This window comes from Muscardinus avellanarius (genome assembly GCF_963383645.1).
Source record: "Muscardinus avellanarius genome assembly, chromosome: 6".
In the NCBI taxonomy this organism is placed as follows: domain Eukaryota; kingdom Metazoa; phylum Chordata; class Mammalia; order Rodentia; family Gliridae; genus Muscardinus; species Muscardinus avellanarius.
Genome location: NC_137791.1, coordinates 24,902,340 through 24,923,555, shown reverse-complemented (window position 1 = coordinate 24,923,555; position 21,216 = coordinate 24,902,340). Strand labels below are relative to the sequence as shown.

Below are 21,216 nucleotides of genomic sequence, written 5' to 3'. Positions count from 1 at the left end.
ACTTAAAGTCCAATATACACACTGCCCAGATTGTCAAGGATCACAGGTTGAGTCACTATGACTCTCCTTTGGGATGTGGGTTTTAGAACCTAATAGTTTGGGGCTTAAATGTATCTCCCAGACTTCATGTGGTGGACAGGACAGCCATGTTGGAAGCAGGGCCTGGTTGCTGGAGAGAGATTCTTGGGAGTGTAACTAGGGACAGTGCTTTCCCAGGCTGGTTCCTGAAGCTTCCTGCTTCTTTCTTCTGCTTCCATGAGCTAAAAACAAGCTCTCTCCTTCTCCTTTCTGCTCCCCACCATTATGCCCTGAGAACCTGCAACCCTGGCTCCTGCCTGACAGCTGATCTAACATGGACTGAAATCTTCAGAACTGTGAGCAAACTGTGAGCAAGCCCTCCTTTCTCTTAATTGTGGTCATCAGGTAGATTGAACTCCATGGTATTCTCCACGGGCTTTTAGTTCCATCTAACCTGCTCACTGTTTCTTCTAAATTCAATTCTAAATTCAACTGTGGGTTGAATTTAGAAACATTCTACCTTCAAGTAACACTCCCATCCCTATTGATTGATTGATTGATTGATTGATTGATTTTTGTTTTGAAACAGGGTCACACGAAGTTGCTCAGGCCCTCAGTATGTTGCTGGGGCTGACCTCAAACCCACAATTCTCTTTTCTTAGTTCCCAAGTACTGAGATGACAGGCATGGACCACCATGCCCAGTTCATGTTGTTTCTTAAAGAGAGCATTAGCAGACGGTATTGTACATATAGGGGTTATAATGAACACAAGATTAAATCAAGCACAAGAGAAAATCATGCAACCAAGAGATTAAGAAAAAGAGATGCATGAGGTCGCTCCCCGTGTATCACAGCCTAATGCCTTACAATATATCACTTTTATATATATAAGTAAAAAGAGGACACTCTAGAGTAATGATAAAAGTATAGTACAATAAATACCAAAGCCAGTAACACAGTGGCTTCTTATTACTAAGCAGCATGCACTACGCATAATCTTATGTGCTATACTAGGTCTATAGGAGGTTTGTTCACCAGCATCACCACAGACGTGTCAGTGAAGAGTCGTGATATGACATCACAGCACCTTTGATGGCAGTAGGCAACAGGAACTTCTCAGCTCCTTAAAATTTTATAGGCCCACCATTATGTATGGGATTCAATATCGAATAAAACATTGATATGTAACACATGGCCTTATTTATACATCACTCGGGTCAATTTTTTTTATAGCAGCACAAATGGACTATAACGCTCATCCTGAGACCTTTTGGGGGCAGGAACTCAATGAATACGGAACATGCCTCCTATATCATGAAGAGCACAAAATCTGCCGAGTTATTCTGTAGCCCTTTAAACCTTCTGGTGAAGAGAAATAAAAACCTATAGAAATTATGAATGCAGTTGAGGGACAAAGGAATTTAAGTGGCATAAACAATGAATTTGAGATTGCATATAGAATGAGAAACGTAAGCAATGACAGTATTTCAAAACAAGCAACAGGTTGACAAGGAAATCGCTACTGGACCACGTTAGAGAAAAGCTCAGTTTCTAGAAATGTTTTCTTGAATTGATGACATACTGGTCTTCCTGGGCTAATCCATTAGTCACAGAAAGAGGCTGCTGACTCTGCAGAAGTGCCGCTACTCAATGGGGGCTTCAGGCCACATCCCTGTACCATACATTCCTTCAAAAGTAAATACTAGAGCCTGGCTTGGTGGTACATGCCTGTAATCCCAGTATTTGGGAGGCTGAGAAAAGAGGATCACAGGTTTGTAGCCAGCCAGCCTCAGCTAACTAGCAAGGCCCTCTGCAACCTAGTGAGACCCTGTTTCAAAGTAAAGAATAAAATGAGGGCTGGGAGCCGGACGTGGTGGCACATGCTTGTAATCCCAGCATTTGGGAGGCTGAAACAGGAGGATCGCAGTTCGAGGACAGCCTCAGCTACTTAGTGAGGCCCTCAGAACTCAGTGAGACCCTGTTTCAAAATAAAGAATAAAAAAAAAAAAAAATAGGGGCTGGAGGTGTAGCTCAGAGGTCGAATGCCTCTGGGTTTCATCCCCAGTACCAGAAAAAAGAAAAAAGAGGGCCGGGGATATAGTTCAGAGGTAGAATGTCCCTGGGTTTAATCTCTGGTACCACACATTCAAAAATAAGTAAATAATAAAATAGATCTGGTATAGCTCAGAGATAGAATGCCCCTATGTTGTTCAATCTCCAGTACCACAAAAACAAGCAAACAAACAAACCCTAAATACTAAAGAATAACAATTTGTAAACCAAGATAGAGCCAGGTATGGTGGCACAAGCCTGTAATCCCAGTACTTGGGAGGCTGCGACTGAAGGATCACGCAGGTTCGAAGCCAACCTCAGCAACTTAGTGAGGCCCTCAGCAACTTTAGCAAGACCTTTTTTCAAATAAAAAATAAAATAGGGCTGGGAGTGTAGTTCAGAGGTGGACCACCCTGAGTTCAATCTCCAGCAACACACACGTGCACGCATGCACCTACGCTCGCGCGCACACACATCAAGATCAGAAGAGAACAACTCACCAGGTGTCATGGTGGGGCCTGTATTCCCAGCTACTTGGGAGGCCATGGAAGGAGGATGGACTGAGTTCAAGGGCTGGGGAGGCCTGGGCAATGCTGGGAGGAAAAGGAGGAAGAGGAGGAGGAAGAACAGGAGGAGGGAGGGAACAAGGGGGAGAAGAAATAGAACTCTCTGGAAAATTGATCTCTTTTTTCAATTCCTTGCCAGAAATCTCACTCATCCTAAATCTGCTTATTTTTCATACATGTCTAGATTTTAAAGTTTTGAGCCAAAAATCTCACTTGAATAAACCACAAAGCAATACAAACAGGCAATATACTTTTTAGGACTGTATTTCTTAGGACTCTGGTGACTTAACGCTCAAAAACAGACAAAAGGAACCATCGATGTGTTTATTTAGAAATCTCCTTTCACCCGAGATGTACAGAAAATATGACAAATGAGCTATTTTTTTATTCCTCCTAACAGATTTTAGTGTTTGTCTCTAACTTCCAAAAGGCTATATTCAATATGTACAGGCTTGCTTACTTGTTTTATTATATTTTATCTTTGCAATACTGGACATCAAACTCAACAGCATTCTATCACTGAGCTACATCTCCAGCCCTTTTAAATTTTATTTTAGACAAGGTCTAACTGTGTTGCTGAGGTTGGTTTTGAACTTGCTATCCTCCTGCCTTAGCCAACCAAGTAGCTGGAATTCTAGGAGAGCTCCACTACACCCTGCTTATTTTTTTAAATTAATTAATTTATTTTTGTGTGTGTGGTACTGGGGATGGAATCTAGGGGCATTCTACCTCCAAGCTGCACCCCTGGACCTATTTTTTTTAATTATTTATTTTGAAACAGGGTTTTACTGAGTTGCAGAGGGCCTCACTAAGTAGCTGAGGCTGTCTGCAAACCGCGATCCTCTGGTCTCAGCCTCCCGAATGCTGGGATTACAAGCGTGGGCCACCACGCCCGGCTAACATCAATGTTTTCATGGGGAAAAGCATCCTCAGTTCCAAACAGTAAGATCAGGGGCTTGTCCTCTTTGGATCTCAAGGGCTCCCACTGCGGGGGCTCTGGGTGAGCGGGGCAGTAGTGGAGAGAGGAGGCTGCACAGAATCCCAGGACAGTTGTGTTTCTGCATCTGTGGAGTCCTCTAGTCAACCAAATCTGGCTTCACCAACTGTGGGTTGAATTTTGTTTGTTTGTTTGTTTTTGGGGTGGTACTGGCGTTCCTGAAAGCCCTTTTACCTCCAGGCTACACTCCCAGACCTAATTTTTTTTTTTTTTTTAATTTGGAAACAGGGTCTCTTAAGCCAGCACGGCTGGCTTCGAACCTGCACGATCCTCCTGTCTCCGCCTCCCAAGCGCGGGGATTACAAACATGCGCCATGTTTTTGTTCTTTGCGATACTAGGGATTTGCCTAGGGGTTTAGAGAGACATCTGTATTTACCAGTGGCTTATCTAATTTAAGGATTCTTAATCAATTGCACAGTTGCACATGAAAATAAAAATTAGTATAACCAACCACTGTCACTGGAAAGAAACTTTGTGATATGAATCAAGAACTTAACAATGAATGTTCTTATCTACAGGGCTATAATTCCAGTATTTGGAAGGCTGAGACAGAAGTATTGCAGGTTCAAGGACAGCCTCAGAAATTTAGTGAGGCCCTCAGCAACTCAGTGAGACCTTGTTTCAAAATAAAAAATAGGGCCGAGGAGTAGCTCAGAGATAGAATGCCCCTGGGTTCAATCCCCAGTTTGCCCCCACCACAAGCACACACAAAAGTTCTTATGCTAAAGCAATTCCTCCTCCCTCAGGCACTGTCAGAGGTGTGGTGACAGTTGTAGGTCTGGACATCATCCTAAGAGCACCAGCCGAGTCGGAACACCTATGCTCCACTTCTTAATTGTGTTGTGCAAGCTACCACAAAACATATGACTACTGCTTCCCACCTTGATTTCCTCATCTGTCAAGTGGCAGTAATCATAGGGCTGTTGCAACGATGAGTTAAGATGCAGAATGAACTCGAAATAGCGCTTGTCACAGAGTCAACAACCCAGAAATCTTAAGTATCATTAGCTCTCGTGGGAAAAACAATCATTACTGCACTATATTTAGCAGGGGAAATTTTTTGAAAAGTTAAATCACTATAAACAGTGGAATGAATATACACACTCGTGCACATCCATAGAGAAGAAGGTAATGCACCTAAGAGCATCAGGCTGTGATTACAAAAGCAGACCCTGGGGCCTCGGTGCTCACCCACCTGCCACCAGGTATATGACCTGGTAGAATTTCCTTGACAATCTGAGCTTCAGTTTCCTCATCTGAAAAATGGAGAGGAAGAATGCCAAAGGGTTAACTGACTCATGTGCACAAAGCCTTGAACTGTATTTTGGATCTGGAATGTCACCAAGGCCCCTAGGTGGGAGGCTTGGTCCCCAGCTTGTGGTGCCACTGGGAGGCAGTGGAACCTTTATGAGGTGGGGCCTAGTAGAAGGGAGGTAGGTCATTGGGGGTGCACCCTTGGGGAAGATTATGAGACCTCCACCTCTTCCTCTTTGCTTCCTGGCTTCCTTGAGGTGAAGAGGGCTTCTCCACCACACACTCTCACCATGATGGTCTGCCTCATCATGGACCCAACAGAGTCAAGCAACCATGGACTGGAACCTCCGAAACTGTGAGCCCAAATACACCTTCCCTGCCAGTGCCAACCAAACAAAACAAACCTTTCTACTTGTTAAGTTTGTTTCTCTTAGGTATTTGTTATAGTAATGGGAAACTGATTAACACAACTTGGAACAGTTCTCAATCTAATTAGTGTTAGTGTTTCTGTTAACAGTTGATGTTCTGTGGCCTGACTACCTGGTAGTCACACACAAAGCCTCCCACAAAGCAGTTAAGAAAGTAAGGTTCCCTGGTACAAGAAGGCAAAGTGAACAAAACCTAAATTCCACTTTGAATTAATAGAAGAAGAAAAAAAGTAGATGCAAGTGAAGGTCCGGACGCTGTGTGTACAATCACCATTTGAAGGAACCAAAGGAGCTGTCCATGGGCGGCATCAGAATGAACTGCTCTAAAAGAAAAAAGGGGTAAAAAAGCGCGGCACCCAAATGAAAACACCCAGCACAGTACAAGTGAGCCCTGGCAAGAGAAAGGTGCTGAAGTGTTTTGACTTATCTCCAGGCTGAGCCCACCTCTTTTTCCTTGCCAGTCCACTGAACATGAAACGGGGTAGACAGAACTACACCTCTTTAGGGAGAAAAGATGAGCAATCACAGCTTTCAAAAAAGAGTCCCTCCAGAGATGCAAATCAAAACTACACTGAGATTCCATCTAACCCCAGTCAGAGTGGCAAGCATAAAGAAATCAAACAACAACAAATGCTGGCGAGAATGTGGGGAAAGAGGAACTCTTTTACACTGTTGGTGGGAATGCAAACTAGTTCAACCACTATGGAGATCTGTGTGGAGATTCCTAAGAAAGGTGGGAATAGATCCACCATATGATCCAGCTATACCACTCCTGGGTATCTTTCCAAAGGGGTTGAATTCAGAAAAATACAGCAACATATGCATACCTATGTTCATAGCAGCAGAATTTGTAATAGCCAAAATATGGAACCAACCCAGACCCCCATCAACAGATGAATGGATAGCAAAACTGTGGGAAATACACACAATGGAATTCTACTCAGCCATAAAGAAGAACAAAATTATATCATTTGCAAGAAGATGGAAAGCCCTGGAGAACATTATGTTAAGTGAGATCAGCCAAGCACAGAAGAAGAAGATACATATGTTTCCTCTAATATGCCCAAACTAGGAAACACAGAGGATACCAGTGGGACTCCAGATATTGGAGGGGAAATACTAGCTAAGTTTGAATGGAAAGATAGGAGAAGAGGTAGGCCAATCTTGATTAATGAGGGTCTATACCTGAACATGTGTAAAATTATGAATAAGACATGGTTAACCTGGACAACCATTGGTGGGAGGGGGGAAGGGAAAATGGGGGCGGGGGGGGAGAGGGCACCAAATATAGTTTAAATGTATACTATTTATGTTCAATAAAAAATTGTTAAAAAAAATACTCAAAAAAAAAAAAAAAAAGGAGTCCCTCCATGTTTCCCCCGCCTCCTGAAGCCCTTGGTGGGGCTGTGGCCACAGCTGGATGGTTCTGTTCTGCAGAAGCAGGTGCATCTGCAGCCTTGGAAACCCAGAGGGTATCAAGATGTTTCTCTCACCCAGAAACTCCAATTCCCGGGCAGCACAGGGATCAGTGGTCACCAGGCCCTTCCTCCATCCCGCTGTCCTGCTGACCTCGGTCCCTCACTACCAGCAGCTCCCCTGCCCCAAGGACCCTGTCCTCAAAAGCCACTCAGAAGCTTACAATACCCCACGACTGTGTGCAGCTGGCAGCTGTGGGGCCCTGGTCAGCATGGCCTGTGAGAAAAAAGAAGGGCTCCCAGCAGAGGCCAGGATTCCCTGGACATCTCAGACAGGGTCAGGGTGGCTGGTGCCTGCCGTGGCCCCCAGCCCCTGCCCCTCCCCGCCATGGGGTGACAGCCCAGACAGCACTTACTGTGCTGAGTGTGGGGTGAGCGCTGTTTCTTTTCCAGGTCGTGTGGCTATCTTCCCTTGCCACAGGCCCAACACAGCTTCAGGGATGTGGGGCACTGCTGCCTTCTAGGGGTCCTTCCATTTGCTTTTGGTAATGGACCAGCATTAATTAATATTTACGCTGTGCCCACTGTGCCCAGGACACAGAGTCTGTCCAGAGACACAACAGGCATCCAAGTTGAGGGCAGAGTGAAAGGGGTCACGTTTCTAGGAGAGCGCTGACCGCTGCGGTTTCATGTTAAAAAATGTTCTAGAGAAAACGGAACCACCCAGGGAAGAGGGCAGTCCAGAATCACACATATCCTGAGAGCTGGTGTTCTTGTCCCTGGATTCCAGTGGAAGAACCAGAGTATAATATACCAAAAGGATGTAGCCGGGTGTGGTGGCGCACGCTTGTTATCCCAGCATTCGGGAGGCTGAGACAGGAGGATTGGGGTTCGTGGACAGCCTCAGCTACTTAGTGAGGCCCTCTGCAACTCAATGAGACCCTGTTTCAAAATAAAGAATAAAAAATGGGGCTGGGGTGTAGCTTGGAGGTAGAATGCCTCCGGGTTCCATCTCTAGTACCGCAAAACGAAAAACAAACAAAATGTGGCTGCCCTGGCGGCTGCCCTGGCGGTGCTGGAAATGCAGTCACTGCCCAGGAGCCAAGGAAGCACGATGAGACCCACTGAAGGAGATGACCTCGCAGATGTCACAGGACTCCGCTGGCAGGCAGAGGCTGCTGTCAATATTTGACTTGAAACCCCGTCAGGAGGCCACCTTCCCCATGCTTCCACGCTGCCATTTCAGTGATCTGCAGCTAACCATGGCTCCAAAACACTAAATGGAAATTTCCAGAAGTAAGCAACTCATACGTTTTAAATAACTTATATTACTGTATACCATAATTGTTCTGGAGCTGGGTGTGGTGACTCACGCTTGCAATCCCAGGACTTGGGAGGCTGAGACAAGAGGACTACAGGTTCATGGACAGCCCCTGGCTACTTAGTGAGGCTTTCCCCAACTTAGTAAGACCCTGTTTCAAAATAAAGAAAAAAAAAAATAGGGCTGGAGTGTAGCTTGGAGGTAGAATGACCTGGATTCAATCCCCAGTACTGCAAATAATAATAATAATTAGTCATAAGCTGGGCGTGGTGGCGCACACTTGTAATTCCCGCGCTTGAGAGGCTAAGACAGGAGGATCGCACAGGTTCGAAGTCAGCCTCAGCTACTTAGTGAGGCTCTAAGCAACTTAGTGAGACCCTGTTTCCAAATAAAAAAGTATAAAATAGGTCTGGGAGGATAGCTCGGAGGTAGAAAGCCCCTGGGTTCCACCCCAGTATCACCAAAATAAACAAATAAATAAATTAATTAATTAATAATAATAATAGTTCTAAGCTGGGCGTGGTGGCACAGGCTTGTAATCCTAGCATCCGGGATGCAGAGACAGGAGGATCTTGGTTCATAGACAGCCTCAGCTACTTAGTGAGGCCCCTTGCAACTCAGTAAGACCCTGTTTCAAAAATAAATAATAAAAAATTAGGGCTGGGGTATAGCTCAAAGGTAGAATGCCCCTGGGTTCCATTATACCGCAGTACCATAATAATAATAATAATAATAATAATAATAATAATAATAATCCTATTTTATTATTAGTTATTGTTTATCTCTTACTGTGTCTAATTTATAAATTAAACTTTATTATAGGCATGTATGTCAAACTTATGGAATCTATAGGGTTAAGTTCTTTCTATGGTTTCAGGCATCTACTGGGACATCTTGACAAACATCCTCCCAAAGGGAAAATGACTACATCTAAAATGACATCATCTAGCTGGATATGGTGGCGCACACTTGTAAGCCTAGTACTTGGGAAGCTGAGACAGGAGGATCACAGGTTTGCAGCCGGTCACAGCTATAGTGAGGCCCTCTACAACTTAGTGAGGCCCTGTTTCAAAATGAAGAATAAAAAATAGGGTTGGGAGGTAGCTCAGAGGTAGAATGCCCCTGGGTTCCATCCCTAGACCCCCACACACAATAAATAAATAATAAAATGGAATCATCTAAGCCAGGAGCAATGATGCATGCTTGTACTCCCAGCACTTGGGAGGCCGAGACAGAAGGATTACAGATTTGAGGCCAATGTGTACTCAATAAAGACCCTGCTTCAAAACAAAAAAATAAGCTGGGCGTGGTGGCGCACACTTGTAATCCCTGCGCTTGGGAGGCTGAGACAGCAGGTTCAAAGCCAGCTTCAGCTACTTAAGTGAGGCTCTCAGCAACTTAGTGAGACCCTGTTTCCAAATAAAAGATAAAGTAGGTCTGGGAGTATAACCCGGAGGTAGAAAAGCCTCTGGGTTCCACCCCCAGTACCACCAAAAAAATAAAAAATAAAAAATTAAAAAGGACTGGGAAGAAGGGGTGATGCTCTGAGGTAAAAACAACAGCAACAACAACAAAAACCCTGGGTTCAATCCCTAGTACTACAAAAATAAGTAAACAGGTAGGAATATCTTAGAAAACTGTACAGATTTCAAACCATCTCGGAAAGCACCTGCGCGCTGTGATGCTGGTTCTGAGATCAGGCTACCGCCTTTACATTCAGTGTAAGCTCTGTATCTAGGGCTGGGGACGGGGCTCAGTGGTAGAGGGTTAACCTCACATGAAAGAGGCGCTGGGTTCCATCCACACCACTGAAAATAGGAAACTCAACACTCCTTTTACTCTTCTGGGAAGAGAAGTAAGAGCGAAAGAGAGGGTCCCTGGCCTACGGGGATCTATTTGGATCCTTAACATATCAAAGATCACATTCAGGGACCTGCCCCGAGGGACCTACAGGGAGGCTTTGAGGTGCAGATTTCAACCTCCTCAGATTTTTCAGGTTGGTTCCAGGTGGAGAGGGACCTACAGGGAGGCTTTGAGGTGCAGATTTCAACCTCCTCAGATTTTTCAGGTTGGTTCCAGGTGGAGAGGCCGGGCCGACCTGGCTGAGGTTTGTGAGTCTTAGCTGCCCGTGGTTCCTGGAGTCCACAGTTTGAGGGATTCCACGACAGCTCATTGCAGGAGCGCTGCAGTGTGGAACGCACTGTCCCCTCAGTGACAGCCCGGCCAGCGTGGTCTTGGGGAGCAGGAGGAGAGTGGGCAGATGCCCGGGAGCTAAAGCCCTCCCTGGAGGAAGTGCTGTCCTTGCAGGGCTGGGCAGACTGGGCCATGGTTAAGGCCCAAGTCCCAGCAGGTGCACCCAGGGAAGTGGACCTCAGACTAGGCTTCTGATTCACCTCCCACCTTTTTGGGTGAGCTCCTTTAACATCTCTGGCTAACAAAAGAGCACGCTTGTGGAATGTGGGCAAGAGTGCAAGTGTGCCCAGCTCGAAAATTTAAGTAGATAGAAAATGCAATGAATTACGAAAGCAAACCAAAGTAGAGTTCCTGCATTGTACTGAGGGACAGGAGAACCCGGGCGGGTCACCAGTCTCGGCTCCTTGGACATCACCAGTGGCCTTTCCACCACTCTCCGTGGTCCCTTCCCACTACATCCTTGGCGGCAGGGCCTCAGTTTTCCTAGGGGTTCCACAAAATGCGCCTGGTGAAGAAATGACTCCACCCTTGTTAAATCTTAGACATAAGGAATCACACTGGACAGCAGGCCCATGATGTGAGCGTGGTGTTCAGTGGTAGCCTTGGTCCCAGCTCTGCTCCCAGCTCGGGACCTGGCCTTGCAGGCTGTGCTTCTGTTGGGCAGCTAGGGAAAGGAGCGGGCCCCAAAGTCAGGGAACCTGGGATACTGGAGAACCCCACCCCTAAGCCACCCTCTTCAAGGCCTGAAGCTAACTTCCTAAATCAAAAGGGAGCCAGGTATAAACGACCTCAGGGAAGGTCCATCTCTGGAGCAGGCGCAGAGCACCACACCCAGGGGTTTCAAGGACTGATGGGAAATTTCCCAACAAGGCAGAAACAGCAGACACACTGAGCTGTGGCCTGAATATGCAGGACCCACCCACAAGTACATATGAGGGAGAGGGTTCCAGACCAAATAAAGCCCACCCCAGGGAAGGCGCCAGGCCGTTCTCCACGCAGAAATGGAGGGCTCCAGGCGCTGTCCCTGGCATGTAGCCCCTCCCTGCACACGGCCGCTTCTCCCGATCCATCCACTCACTTTGCTAAACCTCTGATATGCCCCCATCCGTGCTCCCCATCTGAGATCTCCCAGGAAGGAAGATCACAGCCAATGTTCTCTGTGTAAACTCTCTGGAGAATCATCTAGAACCTTCCATCAGAATGGGTGGTAGTTCATTTTGGAGAGAAAAAGGACGAGTCCATGCTGAGCTCTATGGAGGCTGTCGTGTGTTCAGGCTTCTCAGTCCTCACAGTAGCGCCGTGTCAAGGTAGACACCATTAGTCCCATTCTTCAGGTGAGGGAAATGAGAAATGGGTGGGGGGGACTTGAGAACTTGCCCAGGGTCACCAGGAAGCCACTGGACGGCCGGACCCCTGAGAGTTGACTTCAGCTGTTTCTACCCTGTTCTGGTTTAGGCACGTCTATGGGACGTTGCACTTTTCATAAAACATATGGAGAAAATTTTAGAAAAATATGAATTTTAGATAAATGGGTATTTACTTATCACATGACATAATAAACCTGAATATATTGCCTCCTGAGAAAATAAGAAGTATATTTTTCAAACTGCACATCAAGCTCTTGTATTTTTTACTTGCCTTTTTGCGGTGCTTGAACCCAGGGCCTCGTAGGTGCTAAGCGGGTGCCCTACCCTGAGGGACATCTCCCGCCCTCATCTGTGATTCTTACGTGAGCCTTCAGCAGAGTGACCAACAAGAACTCAGGGCTGACTTCAAACCATGTTTAACTTGCACTCGTGAGTCCCCGGGAGGGTGATTTCTGTCAGATCTAGTGAGAGACTAGAGAGAGACGGGCATCTGAAGACACCGCCCAGCTGGCCGGCGTGGAGACTGCGAGCACAGCGCTTCTGCCACCAGACACATTCTCTCCCCAGCGCCCTTCTCCAGAAGATGCAAATATACCAGAGCCAGAGCGCTGTACTTGTCCAGGACTTGGGACTGTATCGGAGTGTGACAGCAGTCATCAGAAATGCCCTCCCATTCACTGAGTATTTGCTGTGAGTTGAGTTCCATATGAGGAACTTTTACCCATTACCCTACCAAGCCTCACCACGGTCCAGGGAAACAGAGCATCCCCTCGGTTAGTGAGGAAAGTGAAACTTAGGGAGACAGGTCACTCGCCCAGTATTCTACCAGTAAAACAGCAAAGGTGATGCCTGAACCCACAGAGAGGTAATTCTCACAAAGGTACACTGCTAGTAATCATTAGGCAGGTGACATTGTGACTTATGCTAACAAATATTTACTCTGGTTTTGTCCTCTTGTCCTTACTCAGTTCCTAAAACCTTTGGAATCTACATGATAAAGTATCTCTTTATATGCTAATGAGATGACTGAAGGCTGGGGGCTCCTGGGTAGCCTTAGAGGGGAACACGCCAAGAGTGATTGGAGGGTTGAAACCTTCAGCCCCGCCCTCCCCCTGCACCGCCAGCCCCCACCTCCAGGGGGCAGAGAAGGGATGGAGATTGACTCCCGCCCGGGCGCAGCGATCCGATGTAGTGAAGCCTCCAGGAAGCCCAAAGGACGGTGTGTGCTGAACACCTGCAGCGCCCATGGAGGCTCCCCCACCCTGCCCCACACCTTGCCCAATGCAGCTCTTTATCTGGTTGGTCATTTATACCCTTTGGAATATCCTTTATTAAAAACCAATCAACATAATTGTTTCTCTGAGTTCTGTAAGCCATTCTGACAAATGGTTAACTCTGAGGAGGGGATCCTAGGAACTGCCAATTTATAGCACCAAGTTAGACAAGTTCCACTGGGCCCTGATTCATAGTCGGTGGGTCGGAAGCCTGCTGCTGGCCTGAGGTGGGGCAGTCTCGGGGACTGAGGGCCTATACTAACGCTGGTTAGTGTCAGGATGCAAGGATGGAGGTAATTGTGGGATCCCCAGTCAGGTGGGACCATCAGAATGCAGGGGCCTGAATGACCCTGGCTGTGTGAGGTCCACCTGTACATGATGGGCACCTGTCCTTTCTCTCGCACCTTCACCTGACCCGGGAGAGTCCGAGATCTCTGTCAGAGTCCAAGGTCCTGTACCTTTCCGTGAGCACTGCACAGGGCAACACCCCGCTTCCCTGGGTGACCTTCTGAAGAGCCCTGGGTCTCACTTGCAAACTGCCTTGTGTTTTCCACTTGAAATATAACCTTCACATTCTGCTGGAATTCCTCCAGGGGCCACAAAATTATGGTGGTTGTAAGCAAGGTGTAACTAGATAATAGATGCAAATTGTGGGGCTCTGGAGAGGAAGGGATTTCAGAAACATTGCATATGTATCAATGTCCCGCAGCTCCCCTTTAGCTTTATCTAAAACCTCAGCCTCACCCATTCGGCTTATCAGAATCCCATCCCTTTTAAACACAGACCTTGAGTTCATTGACTCTACCAGGAAGCTCATTAGAAAAGCGGGGACAAATTTTTCTGATCAAAGCTGCCCTGGGTAGCCAGGCGCAGCGCGGCGGCACACACCTGCAACCCCAGCACTCGGTGTTCAGAGCTGGTTAGGCAGATAGGGTAGAAGGGGAGGGACCTAAGCACCCGAGGGGAGAAATTAAACAGACTCTTTTAAATAAAAATACCTGCGGGTAGAAACTCGGAGACAGAAGGCTAAGCCCACTAGACCTCCCTTAGACCCTTTCCCACTCTGGGAAAACAGTCTCTTCTAGATGCTTTTCTCTGGAACACAAGCACCACAACCCTTATACCAAGGCCTTCCAACAGGCACTTGCACCTCTCAGAATAAGCCTCTTATAGACCCCTGCTGATGCTTTCTGACCAAATGATTTCCACACAGAAAAACGAGGGTGGAGGTGCTGCGAGATAATATTTATGTCTTCCAACAAGCCATACTTGGGGGGCTGAGACAGAGGAGTGCAGATTCAAGGCCAGCCTCAGCAACTTCGCAAAACCTTCCCGCAATTCAAAATTAAAAAGTGAAAAGGGCTGGGGGCTAGCCCAGAGGTAGAATGGCCCAGCAGGATGCAGGAATTTCTAAAGCAATTCCCAGGACTTCAGCTGTTCCATCCCCTGCCTCCCTAGCAGGTCAGAGCAGCAGCACATTAGCCAAGTGTCTGCCCCGCTCTGCTAGGTGGCTTTCCAGAACTATAAACCAGGCACCAAAGATTGTACTTAAAAGTGCTTGGTCCACCCATTCATACCGGAAATCAGAAAGCACCCGAGCCACTGCCAGGCTGGATTCGGTTTCTCCCAGCCTTCCCCCTTGGGTAGTCAAGGACAACGGCTGCCTCTGCCTGGGGCCCCACTCACTACACACGGCCACAATACCCTTTGAGCACTTTTATGGGGCTGTAAAACTTTACGACGGGCAGCTTGCTGGAATGAAACGCTCTCACATTTCTGAATGGAGCTGCTTAGGACAGACAAGGCTGCTCCACTCAACCCTCTGAAACTCCCAGCCCATCTTAGACCTTTCAGGGGGAGTTTGCAGAACTGCAGGACTAACTCCCAGTAGCAGAGGGACCGAGAAGGGCTAAGTTACAAAGGAAAACACTGGCACCCACATCACTGGGAATGGCCTCCGGCTTTGCCGCATCAGTGTTCCTTTGGTGTTAAATCCTGGCATGTCTCTTCTCCGTGTTTTTAAAAAATATTTATTTATTTATGTATTTTGCTTCCGAAGCTCACTATAAGCTTCGTCAGTAAATCCCAGCTAACTGGTCTTTCCCTCCAGTCTTTAGCAGGCAACGAAATAAAAAACCAGGGAAAAACTAGCAACACACTCACAGCCTGCTTCTCCCAGCACCCAGGATTAAGCAGCTGCCCAGAAAATGAATCGTCCCAGGCTTAGGAGCGCCTTACCTGTGTTCCATAACGGCCACTCCTGGGCATGGGAGACAGGCCCGGCCTCCTCGGATCTGGGGACTCGGCTCCCTGTCGTATCAGACAATTGGGCCCTTCATAGTCATCAGGCTGCTAGCTGGAGGGTGGCCTTACAAAAATATAAACAGCCTGTCAGCGCAAGCCAAGGGGGTGGGGCTGCGGGTCAGGACAATGAGAACCAATGACCAGCCTCTCAGGGTTCTGTTTGCTTAAGGTATTGTGTTTCATCTGAAGTAGGGGGACAAGGAGTAAGGAAAAAGAAATGGGGCAGGCCAATGGCCTTTTTTTTTTTTAAACATTGAGATTCTCTACCTCTGACTTTTCTCTGACACCCATCTCTGCTGGGTGGGTAACAACTCACAGTGCCCCTTCAGGCCTGAATCCCACTCTAGAAAATCAGATTCCTGTCTGTGGTTACAAGACGCATTTCACCAAAGGTCCCCTTGATCCTCCAAGCCAACACTCCCCTCAGGTGGACAGCACCCTGGGTGTCTAACTCTCTCCAGGGCTAGGGACACGGCGCTGGGCAAACCCACTCAGCCTAACAGTATGGCACAGGAGGTCCTTCAGGGAGCCCTGGGAATGTCTTTGCCTTAGACACTGTCCTCCTGCCCTGGCTAGGGCCAGGCAGGATGCCACTGAGCTGGGAGTCTGTGACCTCACAGTCCTCTGAGGCTGAGAACAAACTTTCTCTGAGGGACTCAGGACTTAAATTGTCTGTTGTTAGCTGACTGGTCCTTGGCCACAGGAATGCGTGCTTCAAGGCAGGCTCCCGTAAGCAGGAAGCAGGCTATTGATGGGGTCTCCTGGGAGTCTTCAGGCACCTGAACACTGCCTACAGGTGTGAGCCAGTGAGGTCAGAGACCAGGCAGAGGAAGGAACAGGAGGGCCCAGCCAGCCCTCCTGAGAAGAGAGGAGAGCCACTGGGTGTGGTGCACACACCTGTAATCTCAGCACTTGGGAGGCTAAGACCAGAGGATGGCAGGTTCAAGGCCAGACTCTGTGTCGTTACAAGGCCCTCAGCAACTTAGACCCCGTTTCGAAAATTTTTATAAAATAGGGCTCAGAAAGTCCCTGGGTTCAATCCCCAGTACCTGACCCCCTCCGAGAGAGAGAGAGAGAGAGAGAGAGAGAGAGACAGACAGACAGACAGACAGACAGACAGACAGAGAAATCCCTTACCAAGCTGTGATTCTCTAACTGCAAAAGTATCAAGAAGCCAAAACACTAATTTGGCCCAATTTAACTCACACATACCAACACCCAAGCTCACCTGAAAGTAACTTCCGGCAACCTTACCCCTGTGTCAGCCTTTACGTTGCCATTTTAGACCCTCCCCCCACACCATGGAATTTGCTTAGGCACCAATGGGAAAGTTTCCAATGTGGAGAATTAGTGCAGGCGCACACTGTGTTGTGAAAATAGCAGCCACCAAGTGCAAAATGCCTGAGGAGGGAGGGCTCCAGGCAGAACTGAAACCTGCACAGGGAGGACCCCATGCCATTTCCACTGTGGAGACGGACCGCCACGGCACTCTCTCTGCAGTCGATCTCTTCCCTTCTAACACGACCCACTAAAAAACCAACTGTGAACACGTAAAACCCTCTGCTCATTTCACTACGGAAACCTTTCATGCTTATCCTATCAGTGTCTAATGAAATGTTTGTTTCATGAAGACAAAGGACCAAGGAAATTGTGCCCTGTAAGCCAGGTAGCCCTCTAGGAAGGAGACAGAGGTCACAGGAGGCTGCTGAAGGAGGCCCAGCGGGAGGGACTGAGAGATGAAATGGGCCATCAGGTGCTCATCCTGCCCCGTGGAAGTGCAGACGGTTGTGTAGATGTGGGAGAAAGGAAGTTTGCAAAGAGGAGCAAACCATGGCAGCAGGGATACTTCTCGATACTTCTCGGGTGCAATTCCCTTCTACCTTTTCCATAAAGTGAGGACCTACCATTTTCAGAACCTTCCTCATATTTGGGGTGGGCATTATGAAAATCTTCGGCTGCTTAACAGCACCGGGATAAGCAAAGCTTCTCTCTGCTTGACCCACAGAAAGGGGCAGGTGAGGAATTCACTGCTTCCTTGAGGCAAAGGTCTACTCATACCTCCAAGGGCCGCTTCACCCCCATCCTCAAACAGTCTCCGCTGTTTGCCTCTTCCCTGGGAACTTTGGCGAGCATAAAATGACCCTAGCTCCATACCACAGGATCCAGAAGTTCTGGCGAACATTTCATAAACCCAGCACTGCAGTTTCCACTTCTTGGGGCAAACTCCCAGGCAAGCACAGCATCAGGCCCATCCCACTTGTGGGGTCTCCAGGTGAGGGCCATCCTTCTGCCTCCCTAGGGGAGGCAGGCAAAATGACCAGGCCCACACCATGGCCTACAGAGTCTCACTGCATCTGCCAGAGGAGGCCTTCAAGAGCCCTGCAGTAAGAGCACACGGGCGGCTCTTGAGAGTGGAAATGGCCACAGCCTTCAGCACTCCAGGAGTGTGTGGGCCCTGGATGCTCATCCTGTTGATCAGATGTGGCCCTGGTTGTCAGTGCTCAGAACTCACGGAGAACCAGACGGTGACTCGAGGCTCCAGGGCTCTGGTCCAAAGGATTCTGGGCAGCTGGAGCTAGGTGTTTTGTTTGTTTGTTTGTTTGTTTGTTTTGCAGCACTGGGATGGAACCCAGGGGCATTCTACCTCTGAGCTACACCCCCAGCCCTATTTTTATTCTTCATTTTGAAACAGGGTCTCACTGAGTTGTAGAGGGCCTCACTAAGTAGTGGCTGAGGCTGTGAACCGTGATCCTCTGGTCTCAGTCTCCCAAATGCTGGGATTACAAGCGTGCGCCACCATGCTCGGAGGTATTTTTTTTAAGTATTTTAATTTTTAATTTTTTATACTTTCATTGACGCAATGTAATTAAACATCATAGTGTGACTCAAAGTGATACAAACATGCTGCTTGGTGTATTTCTCTTCATATTGTTATTTGTAGTTGATACTATAATTACATATATTTATGAAATATTAGTGTGATATTTCAATATATGTTCACATTGTTTAATGATCAAATTAGGGTGATTGACATATCTGACACCTCACTTATCATTTGTTTGTAGAGAATATTCAAAATCCTCCCTTCTAGCTGTTTTGAAATATATAATACAGTGTTCTTAATTACACTCACCTCACTGTGTAACAGAACAACACATTTTACTTCTCTTATCTAATTGTAACTTTATGACAAATGACATAACATTGTTCTATTTTATGGCTGAATAGTATTCCAGTGTGTGTATGTACAACCACGCCCTCCTTACTCACACGCCTGTTGCTGGCCCACGGCTTGGCTGATGTGAATAGCTTTGCAACGTACATGAGTGTGGGTGTCTCTCTCACATCTGATTTCATTTCTTCTGGCTTTATACCCAGTAGTACGATTGCTGGGTCATATGGGAGTTCTGTTTTTAATTTTTTGTGAAGCCTTCATACTGTTTTCCCTAATGGCTGTACTAATTTACATTTAGACCAGTGAGTTTCTGCGTTCGCCTATCTCTACAGCTTCACCAGGACTCGTTACTCTTGTCTTTATGATAACACTCATTCTAACTAAGGTATCATTGTGGTCATGATCTGAATTTCCCTGACGATTAGTAATGTTGAGCATTTTTATATACCTACTGGCTCTTTCTCTTCTTCTTCCTCCTCCTTCATCTCCTTGCTTGCTTCCTTCCTTCCCTTTCTTTATTTCCTCCTTCCTTTTGTACTGGGGATTGAACCCAGGGGCATTCTACCTCTAATCCATACCCCCAGCCCTGTTTTATTGTTTGTTTTGAAACAGTCTTTCTAAATTGCTGAGGCTGCTCTGGAACCTGCAATCTTCCTGTCTCAACCTCCCAAGGACTGGGATTACAACCATGTGCCACTGTGCCCCACTCTCTTCCTTTTTCTTATACTAGAGATTGAATTTAGGAACACTCTACCACTGAGCTACATCCTCGGCCTCTTTATTTTTTAAGATAGATTCTTGCTAAATTGCCCAGGCCGGCTTCCAGCTTGGGATCCTCCTGCCTCAGCCATCTGAGTAGTTGGGACTTGAGTCCCACACCACTGCATCCCTCATGTGTCCTCTTTTGAGAATATATTCTGCCCATTTTTAAATATTTTTTTGCTACTAAGTTGAGTTTCTTATAAATTCTGGATATTACCTTTTTACTAGATGCAGGTTTGCAAATATTTTCTCCCATTCTGTATATTGTCTCTTCATTCCATTAACCGTTTCCTTTGGTGCATAGAAGTTCTTTTGTTTTATGTAATTCTTTATTTCTGTTTTGTATTTCATTGTCTGTACTTTTGAGATCTTACCCTCCAAAAAAAATCTTTGTGCAGACCAGTGTCATGAAGCATGTTTTCCTCTGGGGGTTTCATAGTTTTAGGTCTTATGTTGCATCTTTAATCCATCTTGAGTTGCTTTTTGTAACTGGTGAGAGACAGGGCTCTCGTTCCATTCTTCGGCATGTGGATACACAGTTTTTCCAGCACCATTTTTTAAAGAAACTATTCTGTCCCCAGTGGGTGTTCTTGGCACATCTGTTGGAAATCCACTGGGATTTCCATAGGTCTGGGAGTATAGCCCGGAGGTAGAAAAGCCCCTGGGTTCCACACCCAGTACCATAAGTAAGTAAGTAAGTAAGTAAGTAAGTAAGTAAGTAAGTAAGTAAATAAATAAATAAATAAATAAATAACAGATTACCTTCTGGAAAGAATTTAATTTTCCTCTGAAGTATGAAGTATTCTGTTATTTAAGAAACAAAAGCTATAGGACACCAAAAGCAGGAGAAACAAAAGAAAAAATATAAATTGAACTTTATCAAAATTAAAAACTTTTGGGCATCAAAGGATGTTATCCAGAAAGTAAAAAAAAAGAAAAAAAACCTACAAGATGGGGAAAAATATTTGCAAATCCTAAATCTGATAAGGTTCTAATAACCTACAATATATGAGGAACTCATAATTCAACACCAGAAAGGCCAATCAATTTTCAAATGGGCAAAAGTCTTCCACAGACATTCTCCAAAAATAACACAGGAATGGCCGACAGGCTCCTGCAAAGCAGCTGAACATTAGCCGGAGGGAAATGCAAATCAGAGCTAGCGAAGTACCACGGCACACATCACACTGTTACTGGCAGCCCAGCCAAGAACCTACCTGGTGCTAGGCTGGCGGGATCCGGCCACCTGCCTGCCCACTGCACAAGAAATAAGCAAATAATGTAAAAAGGAAACGTCAATTTTTTTGCAGTTTGATCAAACTGGGGAGAAACAGCCACTAGTCCTGCAGAAACAGTCACGACTTATAGAAACAAAGGCCAGGTCATACTCATCTGTGGGTTCAGCTAGGCTGTGACGGGGAACCTGTCACGCTTTCAGCTTCCTGGGCACCTGTCACGCTTTCAGCTTCCTGGGCACCTGCGAGCCAAGGGCTAGTTTCTGTTTCTGTTCTCAGCACGAGGAAGTTCAGGATCCAGAAACACTGTCACTGGGAGGTGCTTTTAAGTTTAAAGGTGCTCCGTTTTGACACCTACTAGGATGACTATCATTTTTTTAAAAAAGAAAAACAGGTGTTGAGGAGGATATGGAGACACTGCTACCCTTGTTCAATACTTTTGGAAATGCAAAACATTTCTGTTGCTGTGGAAAACAGTGGCACAGTTCTTTAGAAAGCTGAACACTGATCACTTTTCAGCCTTTTGGTTAAAATCAAGCTGGGCGTGGTGGTGTACCCTTGTAATCCCCACATTTGAAAGACCGAGACAGGAGGGTTGCAGGTTCGCAGACAGCCTCAGCTACTTAGTGAGGCCCTTTGCAACTCAGTGAGAACCTGTTTCAAAATAAAGACTAGAAAATAGGGCTGGGGGGTAGCTCTGAGGTAGAATGGCCCTGGGTTCCATCCCCAGTACTGCAAAATTACCATATGACCCAGCAATTTCACTCTTGGGATATATGCACAAAATAACTGAAAACAAGGAATGAAAGAAATACGTGTTCAGCTACCTTCATAGCGGCACTGTTCCCAACAG

At 46.7% G+C, this 21,216-nt stretch overlaps 1 protein-coding gene across 2 annotated transcripts in view; it reads right to left on the bottom strand.

The window, feature by feature from the left end:
• TRIM2 (tripartite motif containing 2) overlaps positions 1-15,155 on the bottom strand; it is a gene marked incomplete at both ends in the record, with an annotated part of 123,359 nt that extends 108,204 nt beyond the window's left edge. For both annotated transcript variants that reach the window (XM_080696981.1, XM_080696982.1), the window contains one exon: positions 15,126-15,155. In XM_080696981.1, the coding sequence (XP_080553107.1) occupies positions 15,126-15,155 (30 nt within the window). The remainder of the gene's footprint in view (positions 1-15,125) is intronic.
• Between the last annotated feature and the right edge of the window lie 6,061 nt (positions 15,156-21,216).